Source organism: Pseudophryne corroboree, chromosome 9, assembly GCF_028390025.1.
Source record: "Pseudophryne corroboree isolate aPseCor3 chromosome 9, aPseCor3.hap2, whole genome shotgun sequence".
Taxonomy (NCBI): Eukaryota; Metazoa; Chordata; class Amphibia; order Anura; family Myobatrachidae; genus Pseudophryne; species Pseudophryne corroboree.
The window spans coordinates 138,065,814-138,093,760 of record NC_086452.1 but is presented as its reverse complement, the minus strand read 5'-3'; the positions used below and the strand labels follow the sequence as shown (position 1 = coordinate 138,093,760).

At 45.9% G+C, this 27,947-nt stretch overlaps 1 protein-coding gene across 3 annotated transcripts in view; it reads right to left on the bottom strand.

Annotated features, from left to right (window-relative positions):
* Positions 1–5,332: 5,332 nt before the first annotated feature.
* The window catches only part of LOC134957718 (putative ferric-chelate reductase 1), a 146,956-nt gene continuing 124,341 nt past the window's right edge, over positions 5,333–27,947 (bottom strand). For 2 of the 3 annotated variants that reach the window (XM_063939820.1, XM_063939821.1), the window contains exons 15-17: positions 15,763–15,789; positions 7,454–7,512; positions 5,333–6,510 (exon numbers count right to left, since the gene is read on the bottom strand). In XM_063939820.1, coding sequence (XP_063795890.1) covers positions 6,418–6,510; positions 7,454–7,512; positions 15,763–15,789 — 179 coding nt within the window. In that variant the 3' untranslated portion in view covers positions 5,333–6,417. The remainder of the gene's footprint in view (positions 6,511–7,453; positions 7,513–15,762; positions 15,790–27,947) is intronic. The other variant, XM_063939822.1, reaches the window with a different exon arrangement.

Below are 27,947 nucleotides of genomic sequence, written 5' to 3'. Positions count from 1 at the left end.
TTCTGATCTGGACTGAGCTATTATGTGAATACATGCTAAGATAAAATTTCATTACCTAAAAGGAGAAATACTCTGCATAGTTGTATGTCACCAACCAAAAAAAAACGCTGGACAATCTATTTTGGTTTAAATCTATTGGAAGTGATATAATCAATATTGCAAGAGGAAGATATTAATGGTTCATTTATAGCGTATAAATTCAGGATACAAAGTGCATTAGGCATATATACTGGAATCAAGAAACATATCCTCTATTATTAGATCCATTAGCAATATAATAATTGGTTTTTTATATTATAAAAAATTTTTTTTATGTGATGCTGGCCGGCATCTAGCATTATATGTGTTTGTATGTATTTATATATGTCTAGAGATTAATTTTATGTGATAATAAATATCCAACTTATATCTAGTTTGTTGCAGGTCTCTATTCCTTCTGACCCTAAATATATTCTCCTACCCTTAAATCTACCAACACTAACGAAATCTCAAAATAAATCATTACGTCATATAGTGTCCGCAACAACATGTCAACTAGCTGCAGATTGGAAAAACCCTATCCCGCCTTCCATGCAACCTATAGCTGCCCGTATCTGGTACGTTTACCGTATGGAGTACATGGCTAGCATTATAAATTGCTCCCCTGGGTCATTTGAGAAGGTTTGGAGTCCATGGCTGGCCAACCAGCATGCCCCTTCACCCTTTAATCTGTGATACCCTGCACGAGATTTGAGGGGACCCCCCACCCCCCCGGGGAATCTATTCTATTCTATCCTACTCGGTCCATTCCTCTCCTTTTCTCCCTTCTTCTCTGTCTTTCTCTCCTCTTGACCTTCTTCTACTCTTACTCTTCACTGTTCTTCAGTTAGCTACGTTGCTGACTGGCCTTTTTTCTATTTTATACCACCCGCTTTCTGGGTCTAAAATGGGTCACTGTTTTCTTATTTTTTTTTCCAGTTATCTTTATAACTGCCAACGATTATGCTTTACATATAAGGTACTCTGCTGAAATCACTATCTGTTGGTATATGTTTGTATTTGTGATCCCATGAATAAAAATGATTTACAAAAATTGGGAAACGCCACCGCCGGTGGATTTGCAAATCGCCCGGATGGTGGTGTCATCTGCTCTGCCTGTCACTACCGTCACTTCTCTCAAGGAGCCGATGGATAAGCATGTGGAGGGCTGCTTAAAAGCTATCTATACCCTACTTGGGCCGCAGAAGCTATTGACGAGTGGGCTCAAGAAATAGAGGCTGAGTTTCGGTCCAATTTTTCTGAACATGCCAGACAATGTCTATCTTATATTGTCACAGCATTTCATTACATTAAAGAAGCAGCTTCAGATGCAGGTGTTCTGGCGGCCAAGGCTGCTACGACATCCATTTTGGCTCGCCGTATTCTCTGGTTGCGGTCCTGGTCGGTGGACTTGGACTCTAAGAAAACCCTGGAGGTGTTTCCGTTTAAAGGAAACATCCTCTTTGGTGAGGATCTCAACAAGATTGTCGCTGCCTTGGCGTCTGCTAAGACTGCATGTCTACGTAGTACTACTCCTTTAGCCCCGAAGGCTAAGAGTACTTCCTTTCGTTCCTTTTCGTAAAGCAAAGGGTCAGGTGTACCCGAAACAGTCTCGCACTTCCAAACCACCAAGCCTAAGCGTGCCTGGGCTGCCCGTCAGCCGGCTTCCAAATCTGACAAGCCTGCGGCATGACGGGGTGGGCCTCCCCCTGGGGGATCCCAGGGTGGGAGGCCAACTTCTACAGTTCACCCAGGTGTGGTTTTAGACCACTTCAGATGCTTGGGTACGGGAAGTTGTCACTCACGTGTACGCTACATCCTTCAAGACACGTCCCCCTCCTCGCTGTTGCCTGACGGACATCCCTTCGGATCAGGTGAAGGCAACAACGCTCCAGTTAGTGGTACAATCCCTCCTGGACACTGGAGCGGTAGTGCAAGTGCCTCTGACTCAGAGAGGCAGGGGATACTATTCAACGCTGTTCCTAGTCCCCAAACCAAATGGTTCCTCCCGGCCCATTCTCAACCAGAAATCTTTGAACAAGTTTGTGAGGGTCTCCAAGTTTCGTATGGAGACCCTTCGCTCTATTGTCCTGGCTTTGGAACCAGGGGACTATATGGTATCCCTGGATATACAGGATGCTTACCTGCATAGCCCTATTGCCATGTCACATCAGCAATACCTGCGGTTGGCTATTGGCAATCTCTATCACCAATTCCGGGCCTTACCGTTTGGTTTGACCACGGCTCCACAAATTTTCACCAAGGTCATGGCAGTTATGACGGCTTCACTCTGCCATCGGGGCATCCGGATCCTGCCGTATCTGGATGACCTGCTGATCCTGGCCAATTCCCCGAAGTTCTCCTCTGTCATTTGGATCTGACGGTCCAGTTTCTGCAAGCCCACGGGTGGCTCATCAACTGGAAGAAATCATCCCTGGTCCCTGCCCAGAGCATGGTGCATCTGGGAGCGTTGTTGGACACACACAATCAGAGGTTGTTTTTGTCACAGGAGAAAGTCCTGAAGCTTCAGGACAAGATACGTTGCTTCCTCTCTCATCTGCGTGTGTCGATACACTCGGCGATGCAAGTACTAGGCCTCATGGTGTCGGCTTTCGACATGGTGGAGTATGCTCAATTTCATTCCCGCCCTCTGCAGAAACTGATTCTTGCCAAGTGGGACGGCCTGCCTCACCGGATCAGGTCTCAAATGATCTCCCTGTCTCTGGAGGTTCATCTGTCACTGATCTGGTGGCTGCAGGACTAGTGATTGAGCAGGGGTTGTTCCTTCTGGATCTCCAACTGGGTCCTTCTGATGAAGGATGCCAGTCTGAGGGGTTGGGGCGCTGTGTTGGAGCAACCCTCTCTTCAGGGTCGGTGGACCAGGGAGGAGTCTCTCTTCCCGATAAACATTCTGGAATTGCGGGCAGTGTTCAGTGCTCTGAAAATGGCCCACATCTGGTACTGAACAGGCCTGCTCAAGTACAGTCAGAAAACGCCACCACAGTGGCGTACATAAATCATCAAGGCGGCACTCGAAGCCGCATGGCAATGATGGAAGTGTCAAAGATTCTTCAATGGGCGGAACATCATCTACCAGCCATATCGGCAGTGTTCATTCTGGGAGTCCTCAACTGGGAAGCGGACTTCCTCATTCATCAGGATGTACACGTCGGAGTGGAGCCTTTATCCAGAAGTATTTCAACTTCTAGTGGACAGGTGGGGCCTACCCGATGTAGACCTGATGTCATCTCGCCACAACCACAAGGTTCCAGTCTTCGGAGCAAGAATAAGGGATCCTCAAGCGGCGTTCGTGGATGCACTGGCAATTACCTGGAACTTTCGGCTGCCGTACGTGTTCCCTCCAGTGTCACTCCTGCTCAGAGTAGTGAGGAAGTTCAAGCAAGGAGGAGAAATCCTAATAGCTGCAGCATGGCCCAGACGGCATTAGATACCTTCTCCTGTCATGAGAATGTGGTGTCTGTGGCTACTAACTGTTGTCGTCTCTTTTACCTGCGACTGCATTGGACTGGTTGACAAAACAGAGCTCCTGTGCACGGAGGTGGGGTTATAGAGGAGGCGGCGCTGAGCATCTTGGGAACAGTCAAAGCTTTTAGCCTGTTGGTGCCTTGGATCAAGATCCTACTCTACCCCCGATGTTATTCCCTGTGGAATCCAGTCTACCTCGCAGAAAGATTTAACAAGGGTAAGTTCTTATCATAAATCTCCTTGTCAAGATGCACATACCTTATATGTTTATACAGGAGATTGGTCTACTTTTACTAGTGTGGCAGGCAGGAGTTATATTTTATGTATATTGAAACAGACTCCAGTATAGTACATGATAAAAGAGCACAGTTTGTCTAATAGCCCCTTCTAGTGGTCTAAAGTGGAATAAACCATTGAATTGTCAAAATAAGATGGGAATATAAGACACTGCATCTCTTTCACAGAGTACAAGAGAACTAGTGTAGTGGATACCAGTAGGAGACTATATCGTACCTTTGTTCCATACCTTACTTAAAGGATTAATGCAGGAGTACTATTTGAACTCAGTTGGGAACCTTTAACTACCCATTACTAATTATCTCAAAGGCTTTATTAGCTGTATCTTCACTACCGTACAGCTGGAGACACAGTCTTCATCCCATATAGACACAGGAAGCAGGCATTTATAATACACTAAGTAATCTGGTGTAAGGACTGGAGACCTTTCATAGTTTGTTTCTCATTACAAGGAAAGTACCTGATATCGATATATATATGTACTGTATATAAATACAAACAGACTACAATTACTAGTAAGGCGAGAGCTGTGCTGGGTGAGTATATTATTGTTTGTTAACATACAACAAGGAATGTAATGCAAATGAAATAAGTTACCTTGCTGGTTATGGATGTGATTTGTTATACATGTTCTGTGACATTGGAAGAAGTGAGTGTAATATTAATAAATCTACCTGGTTCTTGAGCAGCATCTAGAGGGCATGTGATAATAAATACATTCTTAATTAGTGGAAAAATGATAATAAAAAGGGGGTTTTCCCAAGTAGGCCCTATATGGATCAGTAAGTACACATACTTGGGTGGAGGCATAGCTAATTATTGGGTAGCTCCCCACAGTATAGTGAAAAGGGGGTTACATATTAGAACCTTTTCATTCATAGCCAACATTAGTACAATACACATAACAATTTTTTTATTCTAAATATAGACATTAAGCACGCATTATTATCTCATACATAAGGCACTCATTTTATTTTATATATATATATATATATATATATATATGTTATACAGTATATGTAATAAAATAGATTTAAAAAAAATCCGATATACCTCTCCTTTTTGATGACTAAATGTATACAAACTTTGTTTTATGCACAAAATTATTCAAAATACTGTATAAAATCACATTCAGGCTTTGTGTATAAGGTGTACATGAAGCTAAAATGCATTTTGTGTTCAGACTTAGGCTTCATCCTCAAGATACCTCATTATGGGATGTAGTGGGCATCCCAGTGGAAGGCTGGCACTGGAATCCGGAACAGAAGTATGCTGGGGAAGTTTAGGGCTAGGCTGCAGGGGGATGGTTAGTGTTAGTTCAGTTCTTCACACCTGTTAGGATTTTGCCAGTGGGGATGCTGGTGTCTATATTCTGACCAACGGCATCCTCACTGCAGATATCTTGTACACAACCCCTTATCAAGGTGTGCAAATATTTAAAAATATAGAAATATCCGAAATACAAATTACTTCTAGGCCACAACATTTTGGATACTGGAGACGCAAACCTGTATAAAAATGTTTTTTTCAGTGACAGAATTGTATCCAGGCTCCACAGTCACATCCTATATGTCGGCATATTAGCAATCCCTGTTACAGAGAGCATTTAACTAAGCTAAATTGACTGTTTATTAAATGTAATTAGGGGGACACAATTTTCTTTAAAAAGAGAGAGTACAGTCTTTCTACTAGCACAGTGATTCTTAAACATTGTCCTCTAGGCACCCAAACAGTCCAGGGTTTTCAGGATATTCATGGCTGAGGACAGATGGTTAAAATCAAATTGACTGAGGTACTAATTAATTCACCTGTGCTCAATCATGGACAGTTGGGGTTCCTTGAGAACAGAGTTTGGGAACTACTCAACTAGAATATAAACATAAAGCATATAGGGACCCAACACCTGCTCAGTACAGGCTGTCAGCAGTCTTATTTTTTATTTTGTGCATAGGTTACATGGCTCTTGGGATTAGCCAAACCCTAGCTTCTGGTTTAGAGGATGTGCTGATAGGTAATTCTAGTACCACCTGTGGTCCATTACCACTTTTCCAGTTGATGGCAACACTCAATACAGAGTGATCTATTGATCACAATGAGGACCTAAAATGCTACATGCAAGTATGTACCTTTAGTGCAGTGTTTTCCCAACTACAATCCTCAAAGCAACCAACCAATCCAGGTTGTAAGGACATCTGTGCTTGCATACAAATTACTTAATCAGTGCTTTAAACATGAAACACTAGCCTTGAAGCTGGGACTGCTGCTGCCTCAGACTAAATATCCCTATACAAAGGTCTGTTAAGGAATATGCATTAATCTAACAGTGTATAAAAAACAATGTGCTGCAGTGTTGCTTTTGTATGGCACTTTCAGATCTGGGACACACTTCAAGGCACCAAATAAATGAGATTATTAATGAAAAGAGGATAAATAAAAAAACGTCCCTCTGAGTTAAGGTAAATGATATTATTTTCCTCTTCAGCTTTAGCAACATCAGCAGCATGAACATGACAGATCAGAATGTCCTGAGATATCTGCTGCTCTTATAGGACTGAATTGCATAGTTCAACAGGCTATAACAGCATCAATAAAGGCATTTTTTCCTAAGTGTGTGCTTTAAATCTGGTTGATTGCAGCCAAGAATGTTATCAGAAAGGCAAAGTTTCCGCAGATGTATATAGTCAGCACAATCTTCTTGAAGGTGTGGCCCTGAAAAAAGGTAAAAATAGCACAATTAGCACACAATATAAACTAACGCACAACACTACAGAGTAAATGGCAGGTGTTGCTCCCTGTTGCTGATTATGCGAATTACAAGTACTGGAGCCAATGGTTTTTCAAGAACTCCTAAGAAGGGTCTCTAACACAATATTTACTAACTTGAGAAGTGATACAAAAGAAGCACACTTGAGAATATTGCAATTTCCATGTTATTATAGCAGACCCTAAAATGTAATTACCAAACAAAATATAATTTAACTTGCAAGTTTTAGTATTTTATTATTTAAACTACTAGGCTGTCTCCTGAATCTGTGTTCTCAGTCTACTTTGCCTTTAATAACACTGGGGCAGATTTATTAAACTCGGTGAAGTGATAAAGTGGAAGGTGATAAAGGACCAGCCAATCAGCTCCTAACTGTCATTTTTCAAACCCAGCCTGTGATGTGGCAGTAAGGAGCTGATTGGCTGGACTTTTATCGCCTTCCATTTTATCACTTCACTGAGCTTAATAAATCTGCCCCACTGTCCAAAAGGCAGGTGATAGAGGACTCAGGTAAATACCTAAAAAGGACTGTGTACATGAAACTTTGGTGTATCAGGGAATAACAATATGAAAGCAATAAATGATGTCTAAAATATTTAACTGCTGAAGAACAATTAATAAGAGCAACTCAGTCCCAGTAACATACCCGTGGGCGATTACTCAGAAAGCACTTTAATAATATTATTTTACAGCATGTAACTTGATTCATAAGCTGCTAGATAACTTAGGGCTATATGGAAAATGGTGGTAATACATAATTTCCTAACATGTACCAGAATACAAAGACTAGGTCATGGTGTGTGTTATGCTATGTTAGAAATAATCATACAAAGTTTATTTTGATTGACAGTACAGTATATATATATATATATATAAGCGGAGTCCTACCTCATATTCACTCTGTGAAGGGTTCAGAATTTCAACTCGGTCCTCTGTTTTTCCAAAATCTGTAAAAAAAAGAAAAAAAGACCCCAAAAAACAGTTACAGCTAAATCTATATAATAAAAATGACCACTGATGAAAATTAGGTCATCATGTTGGTGCACATGTACATTGGGCCTACATGCCTGGTGCATGCACCTGCTGCCGAGTTTCTGAAATGCCTGCTGTCACTGGTCACTTGCCTGGAGAGATGTGCACCAACCCAGCCAATGATGCTCTGCTGGTGACTGGTGAGTGGCAGCCCACTATCTGAAGAGGACAGGCCAGTGAAGGACAGGAGTTAATGGTTAGTGGTACAGAAATGAAGTCAGCCCCGGGGACAACAGCTAGTATATTTATAAATACAGTATTTTAGTGGGAATTCTCCATAGTGCTAAGCAATCTGGGATGTAAGTGAGCAAGTTGTGCCTTCACCCAGTGAACATTACAGAGATACTAAGTGGGTCATTCCGAGTTGATCGCTCGCTAGCAGTTTTTAGCAGCCGTGCAAACGCATTGTCGCCGCCCACTGGGTAGTGTATTTTCACTTTGCAGAAGTGCGAACGCCTGTGCAGAGCGCCTGCAAAATCGTTTTGTGCAAAACAAGACCAGCCCTGTAGTTACTCTTCGTGTGCGTTGATTGTAACGACGGAGGGACGGCTTTTGACGTCACACTCCCGCCCAGCGAACGCCCAGTCACGCCTGCGTTTTTTCTGCCTGTGTATTTCTAAGCACTCCCTGAAAACGGTCAGTTGCCACCCAGAAACGCCCACTTCATGTCAATCTTCCTGCGTTCGGCCATGCTACTGGAATGTTCGTTAGATTCTGTGCAAACCCACGATGCTCTTTGTACCCGTACGGCGTGCCTGCGCATTGCGGTGCATACGCATGCGCAGAAATGCCGATTTTTAGCCTGATCGCTGCACTGCGAACGGCAGCTAGCGATCAACTCGAAATGACCCCCTAAAAACGGTATATTGGCTTGTGTGAATACCAAAGTGTTCTTGTAGCCTGGATAATTAATGCAGTTTTTTTGGGGGGCTGAACAAATATTCATGAGAATACAGCCTATTAATTCACTTGGAACTAGATCCTAATGCAGCACCTTCTCGCAGTCCCATGACCAGGATACAGTAATGTAGCACAGGCCATAACGCAACACTTATGGCCACTGCAGCATCTCTAGAGTTCTGACAGGTCTATCCTCATTAATACTGATCAGACAATAAAATAACTTGAGCTTTGTTTGGGGTAAAGGATGCACTTTAGTCATTCACCTTGTGACAATTGGAACTACATTTCCCTGTTCTATATAAGAAAGCTTTATTCTCATTCCAGCACTGAATGCTAGCACTGTTGACTCTAATAGTAAGCTGCCATTACTACAACATTAGAGCGTTTCTGAGGTCCATCTTCCTTACCACACCATATTACTGTAACTTCCATACTGTGACAGCACACTATAAAATAGCATATACTGTAATGTGCCATAATATAATAAGCTACAATTCATGCATAATTCTAGGCCAATGTGTTCCACAAAACACTTGATATAAACTCAGCAGCCTATTTTTAGCTCCTAAACTAATCTCCACATCCACCTGCCCCTTTACAGCCAGCTGTCCGCTAACAGAGGTTACATACTTAACAGCCAAATTCAAGTAAGTGGTTATTCATACATGTGAAGTCGTACCTTGGAAGTCTAGTGAAACCTAACCACACTCTCTCTTACGTCCTAGAGGATACTGGGGTCCACATTAGTACCATGGGGTATAGACCTGTCCACTAGGAGCCTTGGGCACTTTAAGAAATCAATAGTGTGCACTGGCTCCTCCCTCTATGCCCCTCCTACCAGACTCCGTTTAGAAAATGTGCCCAGAGGAGCCGGTCACACTTAGAAAAGCTCCTGAAGAGTTTTCTGCATTTATTTTCTGTTTGTTGTTTTCAGGCAGGTCTGATTGGCAACAGACTGCCTGCTTCGTGGGACTTAGGGGGGAGTACGGCCCAACTTTCTAAAGAGTTAATGGTCCCGTTTCTCCGCTGACAGGTCACTGAGCTCCTGAGGGAGTCATTCGCAAGCCTCACCACAGCGAGCGTACCCTCCCGCAGCATGCCGCCACCCCTAACAGAGCCAGAAGACTGAAGAGTGGCAAGTGCAGCGCCGGCGTCCCGGTTAGTGGGTCGCCGGGAGGAATGGTGGCACAAGGGTGGGAGCGCAGCTCTGAGTGCAGGCTGCGCTCCAGGGGGCTCAGAGGACATACACAGCAGTGTGTGTCCCGCTGTGAGGGGCGCGCTGAGCCACCAATGCATACCCACACTGGCTCACATACCTAACAAGGGTTTTAACCCTCTGTTAGACATAAAATTACCTCATGCCAGTAAAAAAAAGTGGGAAGCCATTAAGGGGGCAGGGCTTCACTATGAGCGGATCCAGCAGCTCACCAGCGCCATTTTCTCTCTGCAGCTCACATTAAAACGCTGGCAGGGAAGCACAGCTCCTCCATAAAGGGGGAGAGCAGTATTATAAGCACAAATACCATGTTAAGGGTACTTAATCTGCACCAGCTTAAATTATTATTAGCTAAAGGGGCGCTGTGGGGCTGGTTTCCTTATAACTCTGTGTCTCCCTAGGGGGTCTGTTGGTCAATTGTGCTTAAACAAGAAACAGAAAAAAATCTGCACTCTCCAAATGCCATATGGAATATCTGGACAAAACCCCGATTATAATATCTGGAAAGATCCTATAATCTCATATCGGGGGTGCTACCTAAGACAACCATGTGTAACACCTATTAAACAAAAAGAAAATGGGGTTGTACTGCTAAGTGCACTAAACTAAGATAAAATTGGGGTGTGGGGCACATTGTGACCAGTCTTGAGACTTGGTATATCAGTACATACAATTTTTCATGTATATATCTTTTTACTGACGTAGGACCAGCGGTCTGCGGATCTGCAGCAGTCCACTTTATAGATAGTAATTGGAATCTTACCATTACGGCAATTGGGGAATAGGGTAGATTTTCTTTAATTGAGCTCATTGCCCCACCAAGCACACATGATAGTGGTGAACATCTTGTATTTCACGTCATAATTTGAATCTCTACAATACCCAACATCTACAGACAATTGTAACAAGTGGGACCAATAGAATTAACAGAGTTTATTTTTACCCGATATAACACATCTTACCCAATATATAGTGGGTTATTAAAGGATCGGTACCCTTAAAATACAAGTGATTGGGTTTTTTCTCTATCAGGGGTATATAATATATGTTAAATACATTAAATATATCCCAAAACACCCTAATAGAGAGTCAATGCAATCAGAGGAGCAGACACATTTTTTAATTCTTATCACTTCTATATCTTTGAGCACACAGTTGGATTCTTTATTCAATTTTAACCCTATTTTTCGCACACTGTCCGAAATATCGGTCTTCTAATACAATGTATTAATAAAAGTTAAATTTTATCTTAGTTTAGTGCACCTAGCAGTACAACCCCATTTTCTTTTTGTTCAATTGTGCTTAACCTGTATTCTCGTGTGTGTGTGTGTGAGCGTATACTCTTCCACATTAAAATGTATAAGGAGGGTGTTTCCTACACAGCAGAGTGCTTCTCTTTCCCTGGGGGATCATTACAGTGTACTCAGAGCACATTCTCATAGTGGGTCTGACCCAGCATGGTTGCATTCCATAAGAGGATAATTAAATATATTCAAATAAATTATCCCATACTGAGAAGGAGACGCAATACTTAAGTCTGTGGATGACCTGAAGAATAGAGATTCAGCTTCCACACCAGCACCTCAATCCCCTACCATTGGTCCACAAAAGAGTACACTGGCCCAAATCTTGCAGGCTGACACTGATGATGATGCCTCAGATGCAGGGGACGGTGCAGTGGATATGGGGGGGGGGGGAGCTGCAGCTCTGACTCAGGGGGTGCAACCTCCGATAGAAGCTATTTGAAGGAGATGTATTGCAGAATCCTGGTAAGGTGACAGTAGACGAGGAGGAATCTTATTTTAATGTAAAGAAGAAATCCTCTGCTACTTTTCCTGCATCAAAAGAGTAAATTCTCTGTTTGAAGTGACTTGGGTAAATCCAGAGGCAAAGTTCCAGATCCCTCAGAGGTTGCTCATTCCTTCCCTTTCCCTCAGGAGGATAGGAAGAAATGGGAAAACCCACTGATCGTGGACGCATCTGTATCTAGATTGTCATGTGAAATTTTTTACCTGTCCCAGGCGCAGACTCCTTAAAGGACATGGCTGATCACAAGATTGAGACCTGTCTCACATCCCTGTACACAGCTGCGGGGGTGGCCCAGAGACCCATTATTGCTTGTGCATGGATCACTAGGGCCATTGCAAAGGGGTCAGATTACCTAATTGATGATTTGAATTCTCTCCACAGGGGAGAAATCATTTTGTTCATGCAACATATACAGGATTCTGCAAATTTTATGATGGAGGCCAGGAAAGAAAAGGCCTGTTCAATGCATGCGTTGCTGCCATGGCAGTTTCAGCACGCAGAGGCTTATGGCTACGCCAGGGGACTGCGGATGCGGATTCCAGGACCGGCATGGAGAGCCTACCTTTTGCAGGTGAGGCCTTGTTGGAGATTAACTGGATATGTGGATATCCAAGACTACGGTGGGCAAGTCTACATACCTTCCTTCCGCAGCACCCCCAGCTAGGAAAACCTACTCTGCTCCAACTCTGCAGTCCTTTCGGACAGCAAAATTTAAAAGCAAACCCAAAGGTTCTTCTACGGCCTTCAAAGGCAATAAAAGTAGACCCAGAAAACCAGCAGTGGCAGGAACAGGACCTTCAGCATGATGGTGGACTGCACTGCCTGGAAGACAGGCAGGTGGGTGCCCGGTTACGTTCTTTCAGTCACATTTAGGCAACATCATGCCAGGATCCCTGGTTGAAAAACCTCATCACCCAAGGGATACAGACTGGAGATTCAGGAACTCCCACCTCACAGATTCTTCAAATAATGCTTACCAGCTTCTCCGGAAGCAAGTAGGACTTTACAGGCAGCCATTCAAAAACTGGTACAGACTCATTGTCCCAGTTCCACCTCAACTACAAACAAGGGTTATTACTCCAACCTGTTTGTGGTTCTGAAACCGGACAGTTCGGTAAGGCCCATTTTAAACCTCAAATCTCTGAACCCGTACTTGCGGGTGTTCAGGTTCAAGATGGTGTCTCTAAGAGCGGTGATCTCAGGTCTGGAGGAAAGGGAATTTCTGGTGTCTCTGGACATCAAGGATACGTACCTTCATATTCCAATTTGGCCGCCTCATCAAGCTTATCTAAGGTTTGCACTACAGGACTGTCACTACCAGTTCCAGGCCCTGCCATTTAGCCTCTCCACGGCACTGAGGGTATTTACCAAGGTATTGGCAGAGATGATGTTTCTCCTCTGCAAGCAGGAAGTGAACATTATACCATAACTGGATGACCTGCTGATAACAGCACCATCGAGGGAGAGGTTGTTGGACAACTTTGTCCTCTCAACTCAGACTACCTCAGGATCACGGGTGGATTCTGAACCTACCAAAATCCCACCTGGAACCAACATGGAGGCTTCTGTTCCTGGGGATGATACTGGATACGGAGGAACAGAAGGTATTTCTTCAACCCGGATATCGGTGCATCTATGCATTCGCCTTCTGGGGAAGATGGTCTCCTCATATGAGGCTCTGCAGTATGGAAGGTTTCATGCGAGGCCCTTCCAGCTGGATCTGTTGGACAAATGGTCCTGATCGCATCTACACATGGACCATAGGATACGTCTGTCGCCAAAAGTCAGGATTTCTCTTCTGTGGTGGCTTCAGACTTCTCACCTGGTCGAAGGTTCGGATTCAAACTTGGATTCTGCTGTCCACAGACGCAAGCCTCAGAGGTTGGGGGAACGGTCACCCAGGGGGAAAGGTTCCAAGGAAAATGGTCAAGTCAGAAAGCCATTCTTCAGATCAACATTCTGGAACTAAGGGCCTTATACAACGCCCTTCTACAGGCAACACATTTTCTTCAAGATCACGCCATTCAAGTTCAGTAGGACAATGTGACGGTAGTAACGTACATAACCGACAGGGCAGAACGAAGAGCAGAGCAGCAATGTCAGAGGTCTGGACAGAAAGACACGCGGTAGCACTGTTGGCAATCTTCATTCCGGGAATAGACAACTGGGAAGCGGACTTCCTCAGCAGACACGACCTCCACCCAGGAGAGCGAGGCCTTCACCCGGAGGTGTTTGGGTCCTTAACACGTAGGTGGGGAAATCCACAGATAGACATGATGGCCTCTCGTCTCAACAAGAAGCTAAAGCGGTATTGTTCCAGGTCGAGGGACCCACAAGCAGTGGCGGTGGACGCTCTGGTGACTCCATGGGTCTACCAGATGGTTTACGTGTTTCCACCTCTTCCATTGATCCCAAGAATTCTCAAAAGAATAAAAAGGGAAAAAGGTTCAGGCAATTCTCATTGCTCCAGATTACCCAGGGAGGGCCTGATACGAGGATCTACTGGAGATGCTACTAGAGGACCCGTGGCCTCTGCCTCTTCGAGAGGATCTTCTACAACAGGGGCCGTTCGTCTATCAAGACTTACCACGGCTAAGTTTGGCGGCATGGAGGTTGAGCGTCAAATTCTAGCCCGGAAAGGCATTCCGGACAGGGTTATTCCAACCCTGATCCAATCCAGGAAAGGGGTAATGTCTAAACATTACCAATGTATTTGGAAAAAATTATGTCTCGTGGTGCGAAAACAGGAAATTCCTGCAGTGGATTTTCAACTGGGACGTTTTATCCTTTTTCTACAGTCAGGTGTGTATGTGGACCTACGTTTGGGCTCCTTGAAAGTCCAGATTTCAGCCTTGTCCATTTTCTTCCAGAAACAATTGGCTTCCCTCCCTAAGGTTCAGACGTTCTTGGAGGGAGTTCTGCACATCCAACCGCCCTTTGTGCCTCCCACGTCACCTTGTGATCTGAATGTGGTGTTGCAGTTCCTACAATCGGAATAGTTTGAGCCTTTACAGGAGGTTGACGTAAAGTTTCTTACGTGGAATACCGTTACACTGTTGGCCTTAGCTTCTGCAAGGCGTGTGTCCGAACTGGGGGCATTGTCTCACAATAGCCCCTATTTGATTTTTCATGAAGGTAGAGCTGAACTCAGAACTCGTCAGGAATTTCTTCCTAAGGTGGTTAGGAAGAACCAACCTATTGTGGTTCCGGTGCTTACTGACACCTCTGTTACCTCAAAGTCCCTGGATTTCGTGAGGGCTTTGAAGATCTATGTGAAGCGGACAGCTCGTCACGGAAAGTCTGATTCGCTGTTTGTTCTCTATGATCCCAAGAAAATTGGGTGTCCTGCTTCAAAGCAGTCTATTTCTCGCTGGATCAGGCTTACTATCCAGCAGGCTTATTCTACGGCAGGATTGCCAGTTCCTAAAGTACAGGCCCACTCTACTAGGTCAGTGGGTTCTTCCTGGGCGGCTGCCCGGGGTGTCTCAGCTTTACAGCTCTGCCAAGCAGCTATTTGGTTGTGTTCGAACACGTTTGCCAAGTTCTACAAGTTTGATACTTTGGCCTCTGCAGACCTTCAATTTGGTCAATCAGTTCTGCGGGAGCCTCAGCACTCTCCCACCCAGTTTCGGAGCTTTGGTACATCCCCATGGTACTAATGTGGATCCCAGTATCCTCTAGGACTTTACCTACCAGTAAATCCTTTTCTCGTAGTCCGTAGAGGATACTGAGCGCCCGTCCAGTGCTTTGTGTTTCCTGCACTGTTACTTTAAGTAATGTTGTTGGTTAGGCTGTTGCTGTTCCTGTTCAGATTTTGTTAGCATGGCTTTCCTCTGGAGTGTGCGTGCTGGTTCGAATCTCACCACTGTTCTGTTACATTCTTACTCAGGATATGTCCATCTCCTCGGGCACAGTTTCTAGACCGAGTCTGGCAGTGAGGAGCCAGTGCACACTATGGATTTCTTAAAGTGCCCAAAGCTCCCAGTGGACCAGTCTATACCCCATGGTACTAATGTGGACCCCAGTATCCTCTACGGACCACGAGAAAATTAAAATCCTATTTTTTGTTGTTGAATAAAGGCTTTACCTTTCATTGTTATACTAGCCCGGATACTTCAACACAAAGGACAAGTGATGTGTACATGTGGATTTGTGATAAACAGGTAACATGACAGTGTACAACCAGTGACTCTGCCCAGCCACAGGCACAGAAAATGGAGTAGCTTTTAATAGATACCTGTTTGCCTTGCAAGACCATCCAATGCTGTGGGAATAAAATAAACTTTCAACTCACCAATGACAGAGTACACATGTTTATCCAGGTCTGCAGCTGGGAATAACTGCTTTAAAGTTATTCAGTTCACAAAATACTTACCGATCATTTCATTTCTTCAAAATACTTCATGGCAGCCATTACTCTGAGATTGTATCCCATCCCCCTAGCTCTAGACTAGAGATGAGCGGGTTCGGTTTCTCTGAATCCGAACCCGCCAGAACTTCGTTTTTTTTCACGGGTCCGAGCGACTCGGATCTTCCCGCCTTGCTCGGTTAACCCGAGCGCGCCCGAACGTCATCATGACGCTGTCGGATTCTCGCGAGACTCGGATTCTATATAAGGAGCCGCGCGTCGCCGCCATTTTCACACGTGCATTGAGATTGATAGGGAGAGGACGTGGCTGGCGTCCTCTCCGTTTAGAATTAGAATAGATTAGAGAGACACTTGATTTACTAATTTTGGGGAGCATTAGGAGTACTCAGTAGTGTACAGTGCAGAGTTTTGCTGATAGTGACCAGTGACCACCACTTTTATTTATAATCCGTTCTCTGCCTGAAAAAAGCGATACACAGCACACAGTGACTCAGTCACATACCATATCTGTGTGCACTGCTCAGGCTCAGGCCAGTGTGCTGCATCATCTATTATCTATATATAATATTATATATATCTGTCTGACTGCTCAGCTCACACAGCTTATAATTGTGGGGGAGACTGGGGAGCACTACTGCAGTGCCAGTTATAGGTTATAGCAGGAGCCAGGAGTACATAATATAATCCGTTCTCTGCCTGAAAAAAGCGATACACAGCACACAGTGACTCAGTCACATACCATATCTGTGTGCACTGCTCAGGCTCAGGCCAGTGTGCTGCATCATCTATATATATTATATATCTGTCTGACTGCTCAGCTCACACAGCTTATAATTGTGGGGGAGACTGGGGAGCACTACTGCAGTGCCAGTTATAGGTTATAGCAGGAGCCAGGAGTACATAATATATTATATAGTGAGTGACCACCAGACACACAGTGCAGTTTATTTAATATATCCGTTCTCTGCCTGAAAAAAGCGATACACACAGTGACTCAGTCAGTCACATACCATATCTGTGTGCACTGCTCAGGCTCAGGCCAGTGTGCTGCATCATCTATATATATTATATATCTGTCTGACTGCTCAGCTCACACAGCTTATAATTGTGGGGGAGACTGGGGAGCACTACTGCAGTGCCAGTTATAGGTTATAGCAGGAGCCAGGAGTACATAATATTATATTAAAATTAAACAGTGCACACTTTTGCTGCAGGAGTGCCACTGCCAGTGTGACTAGTGACCAGTGACCTGACCACCAGTATATAATATTAGTAGTATACTATCTCTTTATCAACCAGTCTATATTAGCAGCAGACACAGTACAGTGCGGTAGTTCACGGCTGTGGCTACCTCTGTGTCGGCACTCGGCAGCCCGTCCATAATTGTATATACCACCTAACCGTGGTTTTTTTTTCTTTCTTTATACATACATACTAGTTACGAGTATACTATCTCTTTATCAACCAGTCTATATATTAGCAGCAGACACAGTACAGTGCGGTAGTTCACGGCTGTGGCTACCTCTGTGTCGGCACTCGGCAGCCCGTCCATAATTGTATATACCACCTAACCGTGGTTTTTTTTTCTTTCTTTATACATACATACTAGTTACGACGAGTATACTATCTCTTTATCAACCAGTCTATATATTAGCAGCAGACACAGTACAGTGCGGTAGTTCACGGCTGTGGCTACCTCTGTGTCGGCACTCGGCAGCCCGTCCATAATTGTATATACCACCTAACCGTGGTTTTTTTTTCTTTCTTTATACATACATACTAGTTACGAGTATACTATCTCTTTATCAACCAGTCTATATATTAGCAGCAGACACAGTACAGTGCGGTAGTTCACGGCTGTGGCTACCTCTGTGTCGGCACTCGGCAGCCCGTCCATAATTGTATATACCACCTAACCGTGGTTTTTTTTTCTTTCTTTATACATACATACTAGTTACGAGTATACTATCTCTTTATCAACCAGTCTATATATTAGCAGCAGACACAGTACAGTGCGGTAGTTCACGGCTGTGGCTACCTCTGTGTCGGCACTCGGCAGCCCGTCCATAATTGTATATACCACCTAACCGTGGTTTTTTTTTCTTTCTTTATACATACATACTAGTTACGAGTATACTATCTCTTTATCAACCAGTCTATATATTAGCAGCAGACACAGTACAGTGCGGTAGTTCACGGCTGTGGCTACCTCTGTGTCGGCACTCGGCAGCCCGTCCATAATTGTATATACCACCTAACCGTGGTTTTTTTTTCTTTCTTTATACATACATACTAGTTACGAGTATACTATCTCTTTATCAACCAGTCTATATATTAGCAGCAGACACAGTACAGTGCGGTAGTTCACGGCTGTGGCTACCTCTGTGTCGGCACTCGGCAGCCCGTCCATAATTGTATATACCACCTAACCGTGGTTTTTTTTTCTTTCTTTATACATACATACTAGTTACGAGTATACTATCTCTTTATCAACCAGTCTATATTAGCAGCAGACACAGTACAGTGCGGTAGTTCACGGCTGTGGCTACCTCTGTGTCGGCACTCGGCAGCCCGTCCATAATTGTATACTAGTATCCAATCCATCCATCTCCATTGTTTACCTGAGGTGCCTTTTAGTTGTGCCTATTAAAATATGGAGAACAAAAATGTTGAGGTTCCAAAATTAGGGAAAGATCAAGATCCACTTCCACCTCGTGCTGAAGCTGCTGCCACTAGTCATGGCCGAGACGATGAAATGCCAGCAACGTCGTCTGCCAAGGCCGATGCCCAATGGCATAGTACAGAGCATGTCAAAACCAAAACACCAAATATCAGTAAAAAAAGGACTCCAAAACCTAAAATAAAATTGTCGGAGGAGAAGCGTAAACTTGCCAATATGCCATTTACCACACGGAGTGGCAAGGAACGGCTGAGGCCCTGGCCTATGTTCATGGCTAGTGGTTCAGCTTCACATGAGGATGGAAGCACTCAGCCTCTCGCTAGAAAACTGAAAAGACTCAAGCTGGCAAAAGGCAAAGCACCGCAAAGAACTGTGCGTTCTTTGAAATCCCAAATCCACAAGGAGAGTCCAATTGTGTCGGTTGCGATGCCTGACCTTCCCAACACTGGACGTGAAGAGCATGCGCCTTCCACCATTTGCACGCCCCCTGCAAGTGCTGGAAGGAGCACCCGCAGTCCAGTTCCTGATAGTCAGATTGAAGATGTCAGTGTTGAAGTACACCAGGATGAGGAGGATATGGGTGTTGCTGGCGCTGGGGAGGAAATTGACCAGGAGGATTCTGATGGTGAGGTGGTTTGTTTAAGTCAGGCACCCGGGGAGACACCTGTTGTCCGTGGGAGGAATATGGCCGTTGACATGCCAGGTGAAAATACCAAAAAAATCAGCTCTTCGGTGTGGAGGTATTTCACCAGAAATGCGGACAACAGGTGTCAAGCCGTGTGTTCCCTTTGTCAAGCTGTAATAAGTAGGGGTAAGGACGTTAACCACCTCGGAACATCCTCCCTTATACGTCACCTGCAGCGCATTCATAATAAGTCAGTGACAAGTTCAAAAACTTTGGGTGACAGCGGAAGCAGTCCACTGACCAGTAAATCCCTTCCTCTTGTAACCAAGCTCACGCAAACCACCCCACCAACTCCCTCAGTGTCAATTTCCTCCTTCCCCAGGAATGCCAATAGTCCTGCAGGCCATGTCACTGGCAATTCTGACGAGTCCTCTCCTGCCTGGGATTCCTCCGATGCATCCTTGCGTGTAACGCCTACTGCTGCTGGCGCTGCTGTTGTTGCCGCTGGGAGTCGATGGTCATCCCAGAGGGGAAGTCGTAAGCCCACTTGTACTACTTCCAGTAAGCAATTGACTGTTCAACAGTCCTTTGCGAGGAAGATGAAATATCACAGCAGTCATCCTACTGCAAAGCGGATAACTGAGGCCTTGGCATCCTGGGTGGTGAGAAACGTGGTTCCGGTATCCATCATTACTGCAGAGCCAACTAGAGACTTGTTGGAGGTACTGTGTCCCCGGTACCAAATACCATCTAGGTTCCATTTCTCTAGGCAGGCGATACCGAAAATGTACACAGACCTCAGAAAAAGAGTCACCAGTGTCCTAAAAAATGCAGCTGTACCCAATGTCCACTTAACCACGGACATGTGGACAAGTGGAGCAGGGCAGGGTCAGGACTATATGACTGTGACAGCCCACTGGGTAGATGTATGGACTCCCGCCGCAAGAACAGCAGCGGCGGCACCAGTAGCAGCATCTCGCAAACGACAACTCTTTCCTAGGCAGGCTACGCTTTGTATCACCGCTTTCCAGAATACGCACACAGCTGAAAACCTCTTACGGCAACTGAGGAAGATCATCGCGGAATGGCTTACCCCAATTGGACTCTCCTGTGGATTTGTGGCATCGGACAACGCCAGCAATATTGTGTGTGCATTAAATCTGGGCCAATTCCAGCACGTCCCATGTTTTGCACATACCTTGAATTTGGTGGTGCAGAATTTTTAAAAAAACGACAGGGGCGTGCAAGAGATGCTGTCGGTGGCCAGAAGAATTGCGGGACACTTTCGGCGTACAGGCACCACGTACAGAAAACTGGAGCACCACCAAAAACTACTGAACCTGCCCTGCCATCATCTGAAGCAAGAAGTGGTAACGAGGTGGAATTCAACCCTCTATATGCTTCAGAGGTTGGAGGAGCAGCAAAAGGCCATTCAAGCCTATACAATTGAGCACGATATAGGAGATGGAATGCACCTGTCTCAAGTGCAGTGGAGAATGATTTCAACGTTGTGCAAGGTTCTGATGCCCTTTGAACTTGCCACACGTGAAGTCAGTTCAGACACTGCCAGCCTGAGTCAGGTCATTCCCCTCATCAGGCTTTTGCAGAAGAAGCTGGAGGCATTGAAGAAGGAGCTAAAAGGGAGCGATTCCGCTAGGCATGTGGGACTTGTGGATGCAGCCCTTAATTCGCTTAACAAGGATTCACGGGTGGTCAATCTGTTGAAATCAGAGCACTACAATTTGGCCACCGTGCTCGATCCTAGATTTAAAGCCTACCTTGGATCTCTCTTTCCGGCAGACACAGGTCTGCTGGGGTTGAAAGACCTGCTGGTGACAAAATTGTCAAGTCAAGCGGAACGCGACCTGTCAACATCTCCTCCTTCACATTCTCCCGCAACTGGGGGTGCGAGGAAAAGGCTCAGAATTCCGAGCCCACCCGCTGGCGGTGATGCAGGGCAGTCTGGAGCGACTGCTGATGCTGACATCTGGTCCGGACTGAAGGACCTGACAACGATTACGGACATGTCGTCTACTGTCACTGCATATGATTCTCTCAACATTGATAGAATGGTGGAGGATTATATGAGTGACCGCATCCAAGTAGGCACGTCACACAGTCCGTACTTATACTGGCAGGAAAAAGAGGCAATTTGGAGGCCCTTGCACAAACTGGCTTTATTCTACCTAAGTTGCCCTCCCACAAGTGTGTACTCCGAAAGAGTGTTTAGTGCCGCCGCTCACCTTGTCAGCAATCGGCGTACGAGGTTACATCCAGAAAATGTGGAGAAGATGATGTTCATTAAAATGAATTATAATCAATTCCTCCGCGGAGACATTGACCAGCAGCAATTGCCTCCACAAAGTACACAGGGAGCTGAGATGGTGGATTCCAGTGGGGACGAATTGATAATCTGTGAGGAGGGGGATATACACGGTGATATATCGGAGGGTGAAGATGAGGTGGACATCTTGCCTCTGTAGAGCCAGTTTGTGCAAGGAGAGATTAATTGCTTCTTTTTTGGGGGGGGTCCAAACCAACCCGTCATATCAGTCACAGTCGTGTGGCAGACCCTGTCACTGAAATGATGGGTTGGTTAAAGTGTGCATGTCCTGTTTTGTTTATACAACATAAGGGTGGGTGGGAGGGCCCAAGGACAATTCCATCTTGCACCTCTTTTTTCTTTTCTTTTTCTTTGCATCATGTGCTGATTGGGGAGGGTTTTTTGGAAGGGACATCCTGCGTGACACTGCAGTGCCACTCCTAGATGGGCCCGGTGTTTGTGTCGGCCACTAGGGTCGCTAATCTTACTCACACAGTCAGCTACCTCATTGCGCCTCTTTTTTTCTTTGCGTCATGTGCTGTTTGGGGAGGGTTTTTTGGAAGGGACATCCTGCGTGACACTGCAGTGCCACTCCTAGATGGACCCGGTGTTTGTGTCGGCCACTAGGGTCGCTAATCTTACTCACACAGCTACCTCATTGCGCCTCTTTTTTTCTTTGCGTCATGTGCTGTTTGGGGAGGGTTTTTTGGAAGGGACATCCTGCGTGACACTGCAGTGCCACTCCTAGATGGGCCCGGTGTTTGTGTCGGCCACTAGGGTCGCTAATCTTACTCACACAGTCAGCTACCTCATTGCGCCTCTTTTTTTCTTTGCGTCATGTGCTGTTTGGGGAGGGTTTTTTGGAAGGGACATCCTGCGTGACACTGCAGTGCCACTCCTAGATGGGCCCGGTGTTTGTGTCGGCCACTAGGGTCGCTAATCTTACTCACACAGCTACCTCATTGCGCCTCTTTTTTTCTTTGCGTCATGTGCTGTTTGGGGAGGGTTTTTTGGAAGGGCCATCCTGCGTGACACTGCAGTGTCACTCCTAGATGGGCCCGGTGTTTGTGTCGGCCACTAGGGTCGCTAATCTTACTCACACAGCTACCTCATTGCGCCTCTTTTTTTCTTTGCGTCATGTGCTGTTTGGGGAGGGTTTTTTGGAAGGGACATCCTGCGTGACACTGCAGTGCCACTCCTAGATGGGCCCGGTGTTTGTGTCGGCCACTAGGGTCGCTAATCTTACTCACACAGCTACCTCATTGCGCCTCTTTTTTTCTTTGCGTCATGTGCTGTTTGGGGAGGGTTTTTTGGAAGGGACATCCTGCGTGACACTGCAGTGCCACTCCTAGATGGGCCCGGTGTTTGTGTCGGCCACTAGGGTCGCTTATCTTACTCACACAGCGACCTCAGTGCAAATTTTAGGACTAAAAATATTGTGAGGTGTGAGGTATTCAGAATAGACTGAAAATGAGTGTAAATTATGGTTTTTGAGGTTAATAATACTTTGGGATCAAAATGACCCCCAAATTCTATGATTTAAGCTGTTTTTTTAGTGTTTTTGGAAAAAAACACCCGAATCCAAAACACACCCGAATCCGACAAAAAAAATTCGGTGAGGTTTTGCCAAAACGCGTTCGAACCCAAAACACGGCCGCGGAACCGAACCCAAAACCAAAACACAAAACCCGAAAAATTTCAGGCGCTCATCTCTACTCTAGACAGGTAGTTTTTTCACACTTAGGGACCGCCCACTTAGGGTATATAAGGTTACTTCTCCTCTTCCTGCCTAGTCTTTTAAATGTCTCCTTACATTCGGTACCTGTGAAAATAGGATTTTAAATACTTACTAGTAAATCCTTTTCACGTAGTCCATAAGGGATATTGGGGACAGATTAGTACAATTGGGTATAGACAGGTCCAAAGGAGCCAGTGCACTTTAAAATTTTTCAACTGGGTGTGCTGGCTCCAACCCTCTATGCCCCCTCCCACAGGCAGTTATAGGTAAAACAGTGACCAAAGGAGAAAGGACTTACTTGAGAGAAGGAACATAACAATAAGGGTGGTGAGATTTACACACCAGCACACCATAACAACCAGGCCAGCAATGGCTGGCAACAGAAAACAGCAACAACTAAACAGAGAACCTGCAGAAAGTCACCGCACAGAGGCGGGCGCCCAATATCCCTTATGGACTACGAGAAAAGGATTTACCGGTAGGTATTAAAATCCTATTTTCTCTAGCATCCATAAGGGATATTGGGGACAGACTAGTACGATGGGGACGTCCCAAAGCTTCCAGAATGGGTGGGAACGTGCGGAGACTGCTGTAGTACCGCCTGCCCAAACTGGGTATCCTCTTTGGCCAGGGTATCAAATTTGTAGAATTTCACAAAAGTGTACTTCCCCGACTAGGCAGCTGCTCGGCATAGTTGCAAGGCCGAGACTCCACGGGCAGCCGCCCGGGAATAGCCCACTGACCTTGTAGAGTGGGCCTTCAGAGACATAGGAACAGGTAAGGCTGCCGACACATGGGCCTGTTGAATAGTAAGCCTAATCCAACAAGCAAGAGACTGCTTTGAAGCAGGACAACCCTTTTTCTGTGCATCATAGAGCACAAACAAAAAATCCGTCTTCCTGACCAGAGCTGTGCGCCTGACATAGATCTTAAAAGCACGCACAACATCCAAAGACTCCGGAAGAGCCGAAGCGTCAGAACAGGACGGAACCACAATAGGTTGATTCAGGTGGAACGCGTAGACAACCTGCGGTAGGAACTGCTGTCTAGTCCGGATCTCCGCTCTGTCCTTGTAAAATATCAAGTAGGGACTTTTACACGATAAGGCCCCCAATTCTGAGACACATCTAGCAGAAGCCAGGGCCAATAACATCACCGTGTTCCATGTGAGGTACTTGTCTTCTACCATTATCAGAGGTTCAAACCAGGAGGACTGTAGAAAGCATAACACCACATCCAAATACCAAGGTGCCGTAGGCGGCACAAACGGAGGTTGTATGTGAAGCACCCCTTGCAAGAAGGTCTGAACTTCAGGCAGGTTAGCCAACTTCTTCTGGAAGAAGACGGAAAGAGATGAAATCTGGTCCTTAATGGATCCAAGACATAAGCCTTTATCCACTCCAGTCTGTAGGAAACAAAGGGATCGTCCCAAGTGGAATTCTGCAGATGGATATGTGCGTTCATCACACCAAGAAACATATCTCCACCAGATAGGATGATAGTGTTTTGACGTCACAGGTTTTTTGGCTTGCACCATATTGACAATGACTTTTGGAAAGCCCTTTGTGAGCTAGGATGTTCCGCTAAACTTCCATGCCATCAAATGAAGCCGCCGTAAGTCCGGGCAGACGAACGGTCCTTGCTGAAGAAGATCCTTTCTTAGCGGCAGAGGCCAAGGGTTGTCTATGGACATGTCCAGAAGAGCCGCATACCACGCTCTCAGGGGCCAATCAAGATTGATTGTACTCCGCGATGTCTGATCTACTTGAGCACCCTTGGGATCAACGGAATCGGAGGACCAGCTGGTAAGGCCAAGGCGACATTAGCGCATCCACTGCACTCGCCTGAGGGTCTCTGGTTTGTGAGCAACATCATGTCGATCTGCGGGCATCCCCACCTGTCGACAATCCATTGAAACACCTGAGGGTGTAATCCGCACTCCCCAGGGTGGAGATCGTGGCGAATCAGGAAGTCCGCTTCTCAGTTGTCCACTCCCGGAATGAAAATTGCGGACAGTGCTCTTGCATTTCTTTCCACCCAGAGAAGTATTTTTTACACTTCTTGCATGCAGGCCTTGCTTTTAGTCCCTCCTTGTTGACTGATGTACGCCACTGCCGTGGCGTTGTCCAGCTAAACCTGGATCGCCTGATACCTGAGTAGAGTGGAAGGCCTGAATCAGGACATTGTATAGAGCCCGAAGTTCCAGTTTGTTGATCGGAAGTAGGGCCTCTTGGGCAGACCACATGCCCTGGAACTGCGCCCACTGGGTGACAGCTCCCCATCCTCTCAGGCTCGCATCCATCATGAGGAGGTTGCAATCCTGAATCCCGAAGCGTCGACCTTCCAGCAGGTTGGAAGCCTGTAGCCACCACAGGAGTGAAATCCTGGCCTGGGGTGACAGCTGAATCATCCGGTGCATCTGAAGATGTGAACTGGACCACTTGTTCAGGATGTCCAATTGGAAGGGTCTGGCATGGAACCTTCCGAACTGTATCGCCTTGTACGAGGCCACCATTTTTCCCAACAATTTTATACAAAGATGAATGGAAACTTGAGCAGGTCAGAGAACCCTGTGAACCATCTCTTGAGGTGTTCCCACCTTGTCCTCTGGGAGGAACACTCTCTGAGCTGCAGTATCCAGTATCATACCCAGACACAGGAGCCATTGAGATGGCTCCAGTTGGGACTTCTGTAGATTGAGGATCCACCCATGGTGAGACAGAAGTTGTATAGTGCGATCATATAGATATAGGAGCAGTAGAAGCTCCCCAGAACTCGCTTTTATCAGGAGATCATCCAGGTAAGGGACAATGATGACCTCCAGGACTCTGAGCTGAAATATCATTTCTGCCATCACCTTCGTGAACACCCTCGGAGCTGTAGACAGGCCGAAGGGCAGCGCCTGAAACTGGTAGTGACCGTTCAGGAGGGCGAACCGCAGATAGGCCTGAGGCGGACAAATTGGAATATAGAGGTAGGCGTCCTTGATATCCAGGGACACCAGGAATTCCTGTTCCAGGCCTGCGATAACCACTCTCAAAGATTCCATCTTGAATTTGATAAACCTTCAGGTAAGGATTCAAAATGGGCCACACAGATCCGTCTGGTTTTGGCACTACGAACAGACTGGAGTAGTAACCTTGTCCTTGCTGTAGCAGGGGTACTGGAACAATGACCTGGGACTGGACCAACTCATCGATGGGCAGTAGTAGCGTAGCACGCATATTTTCCAAAGCTGGCAAGCTTGATTTGAAAAATCGTTGGGGAGGAGTACCGTCGAACTCCAGCTTGTAACCCTGAGAGATAAGGTCCCTTACCAAGGCATCTTGGCAGGAACTGTCCCAGACATGGCTGTAGTGAGGTAACCGAGCTCCCACCATGAGATCCCCTCGGGGTGGGTAGGCACCGTCATGCTGAAGTCTTTGTGGAAGCTGAACTGGTGCTCTGTTCCTGAGAAGCGGCAACGGCTGGTTTCTTAGGCTTACCTCTGGAACCTCTAGCTGCGTTGGAGGCACCCCTGGCCCTAGACCGAAATCTGGAGGACCGAAAGGACAGAGTAGAAGGTCCTGGGTAGGTACGCCTAGCAGGCGGAGCCCCTGAAGGGAGAAAGGTGGATTTCCCAGCAGTAGCTTTGGAGATCCATGCATCCAATTCACCTCCGAAGAGCCATTCACCTGTGAAGGGAAGAGATTCCACATTACGTTTGGAGTTCGCGTCTGCAATCCACTGACGCAACCATATGGCTCTGCACGCAGACACAGCCATCGCAGTGGTCCTAGCATTAATATTGCCAATCTCTTTAAGGGAGTCACAGAGGACTCTTGCCGTGTCCTGAATCTATTTTAGTAAAGTTACAGTAGTAACCAAGTCATATCACCTGAAAGACCCTCTTGAATTTGAGTAGCCCACGTACGAATGGCATGTGTCATCCAGCAACCAGCAATGACCGGTCTGAGCTACACCTACAGCAGTGTATATAGATTTCAGAGTGGTCTCAATTTTCCTATACCCCAGGTCCTTTACCATAAAAGAGCCCGGAGCTGGGAGCACCGCCTTTTTAGAAAGGCGAGAGACTGAGACGTCTACTGCTAGAGATTCTTCCCAGAATTTCCTGCCTTCAGGGGCAAAGGGGGAGGTATTCAAAAACCTTTTGGACACCTGATATTTTTTATGTGGATTTTTCCAGGCTAATTTAAATAAATAATGAATAATGCTATGCACCTGTGCACTGTGCCATTAAGGGTAGACCTGGCTAGCTGCAGCACATAAATAGGTAACCAACCTATGCGTGGACAAATTATAATACAAAAGATGTGCTGCGCTCAGCCTAGTGTGTGAGGATTGTAGTGCTCGTTACCAATAAAACTGATATAAATTCATAAATTGTATACTTTACTAAGTGAGCAATATCGTCTATATTTGCCTGCACTGCTATGGAGCCAGGTGACGGGGGAGTGAAGAAACTTCACTCCCCCCATCACTGCCCCCCCCCGCCGGGTCGTCCGTATCCGCTGTCGGGCAGCTCGGCGGCGGATCGACAAATGTGTAGGGCCCATTAGTCACCACTGCTACTATCGCAGCATCAGTCTTGGGAAGGGAACATCACTTTGAAAACTGCTCATCATTGACAGGAAACATACGATCAATTCTTTTCATATTTCCTGACTGCTTATCAGCATTCTGCCAC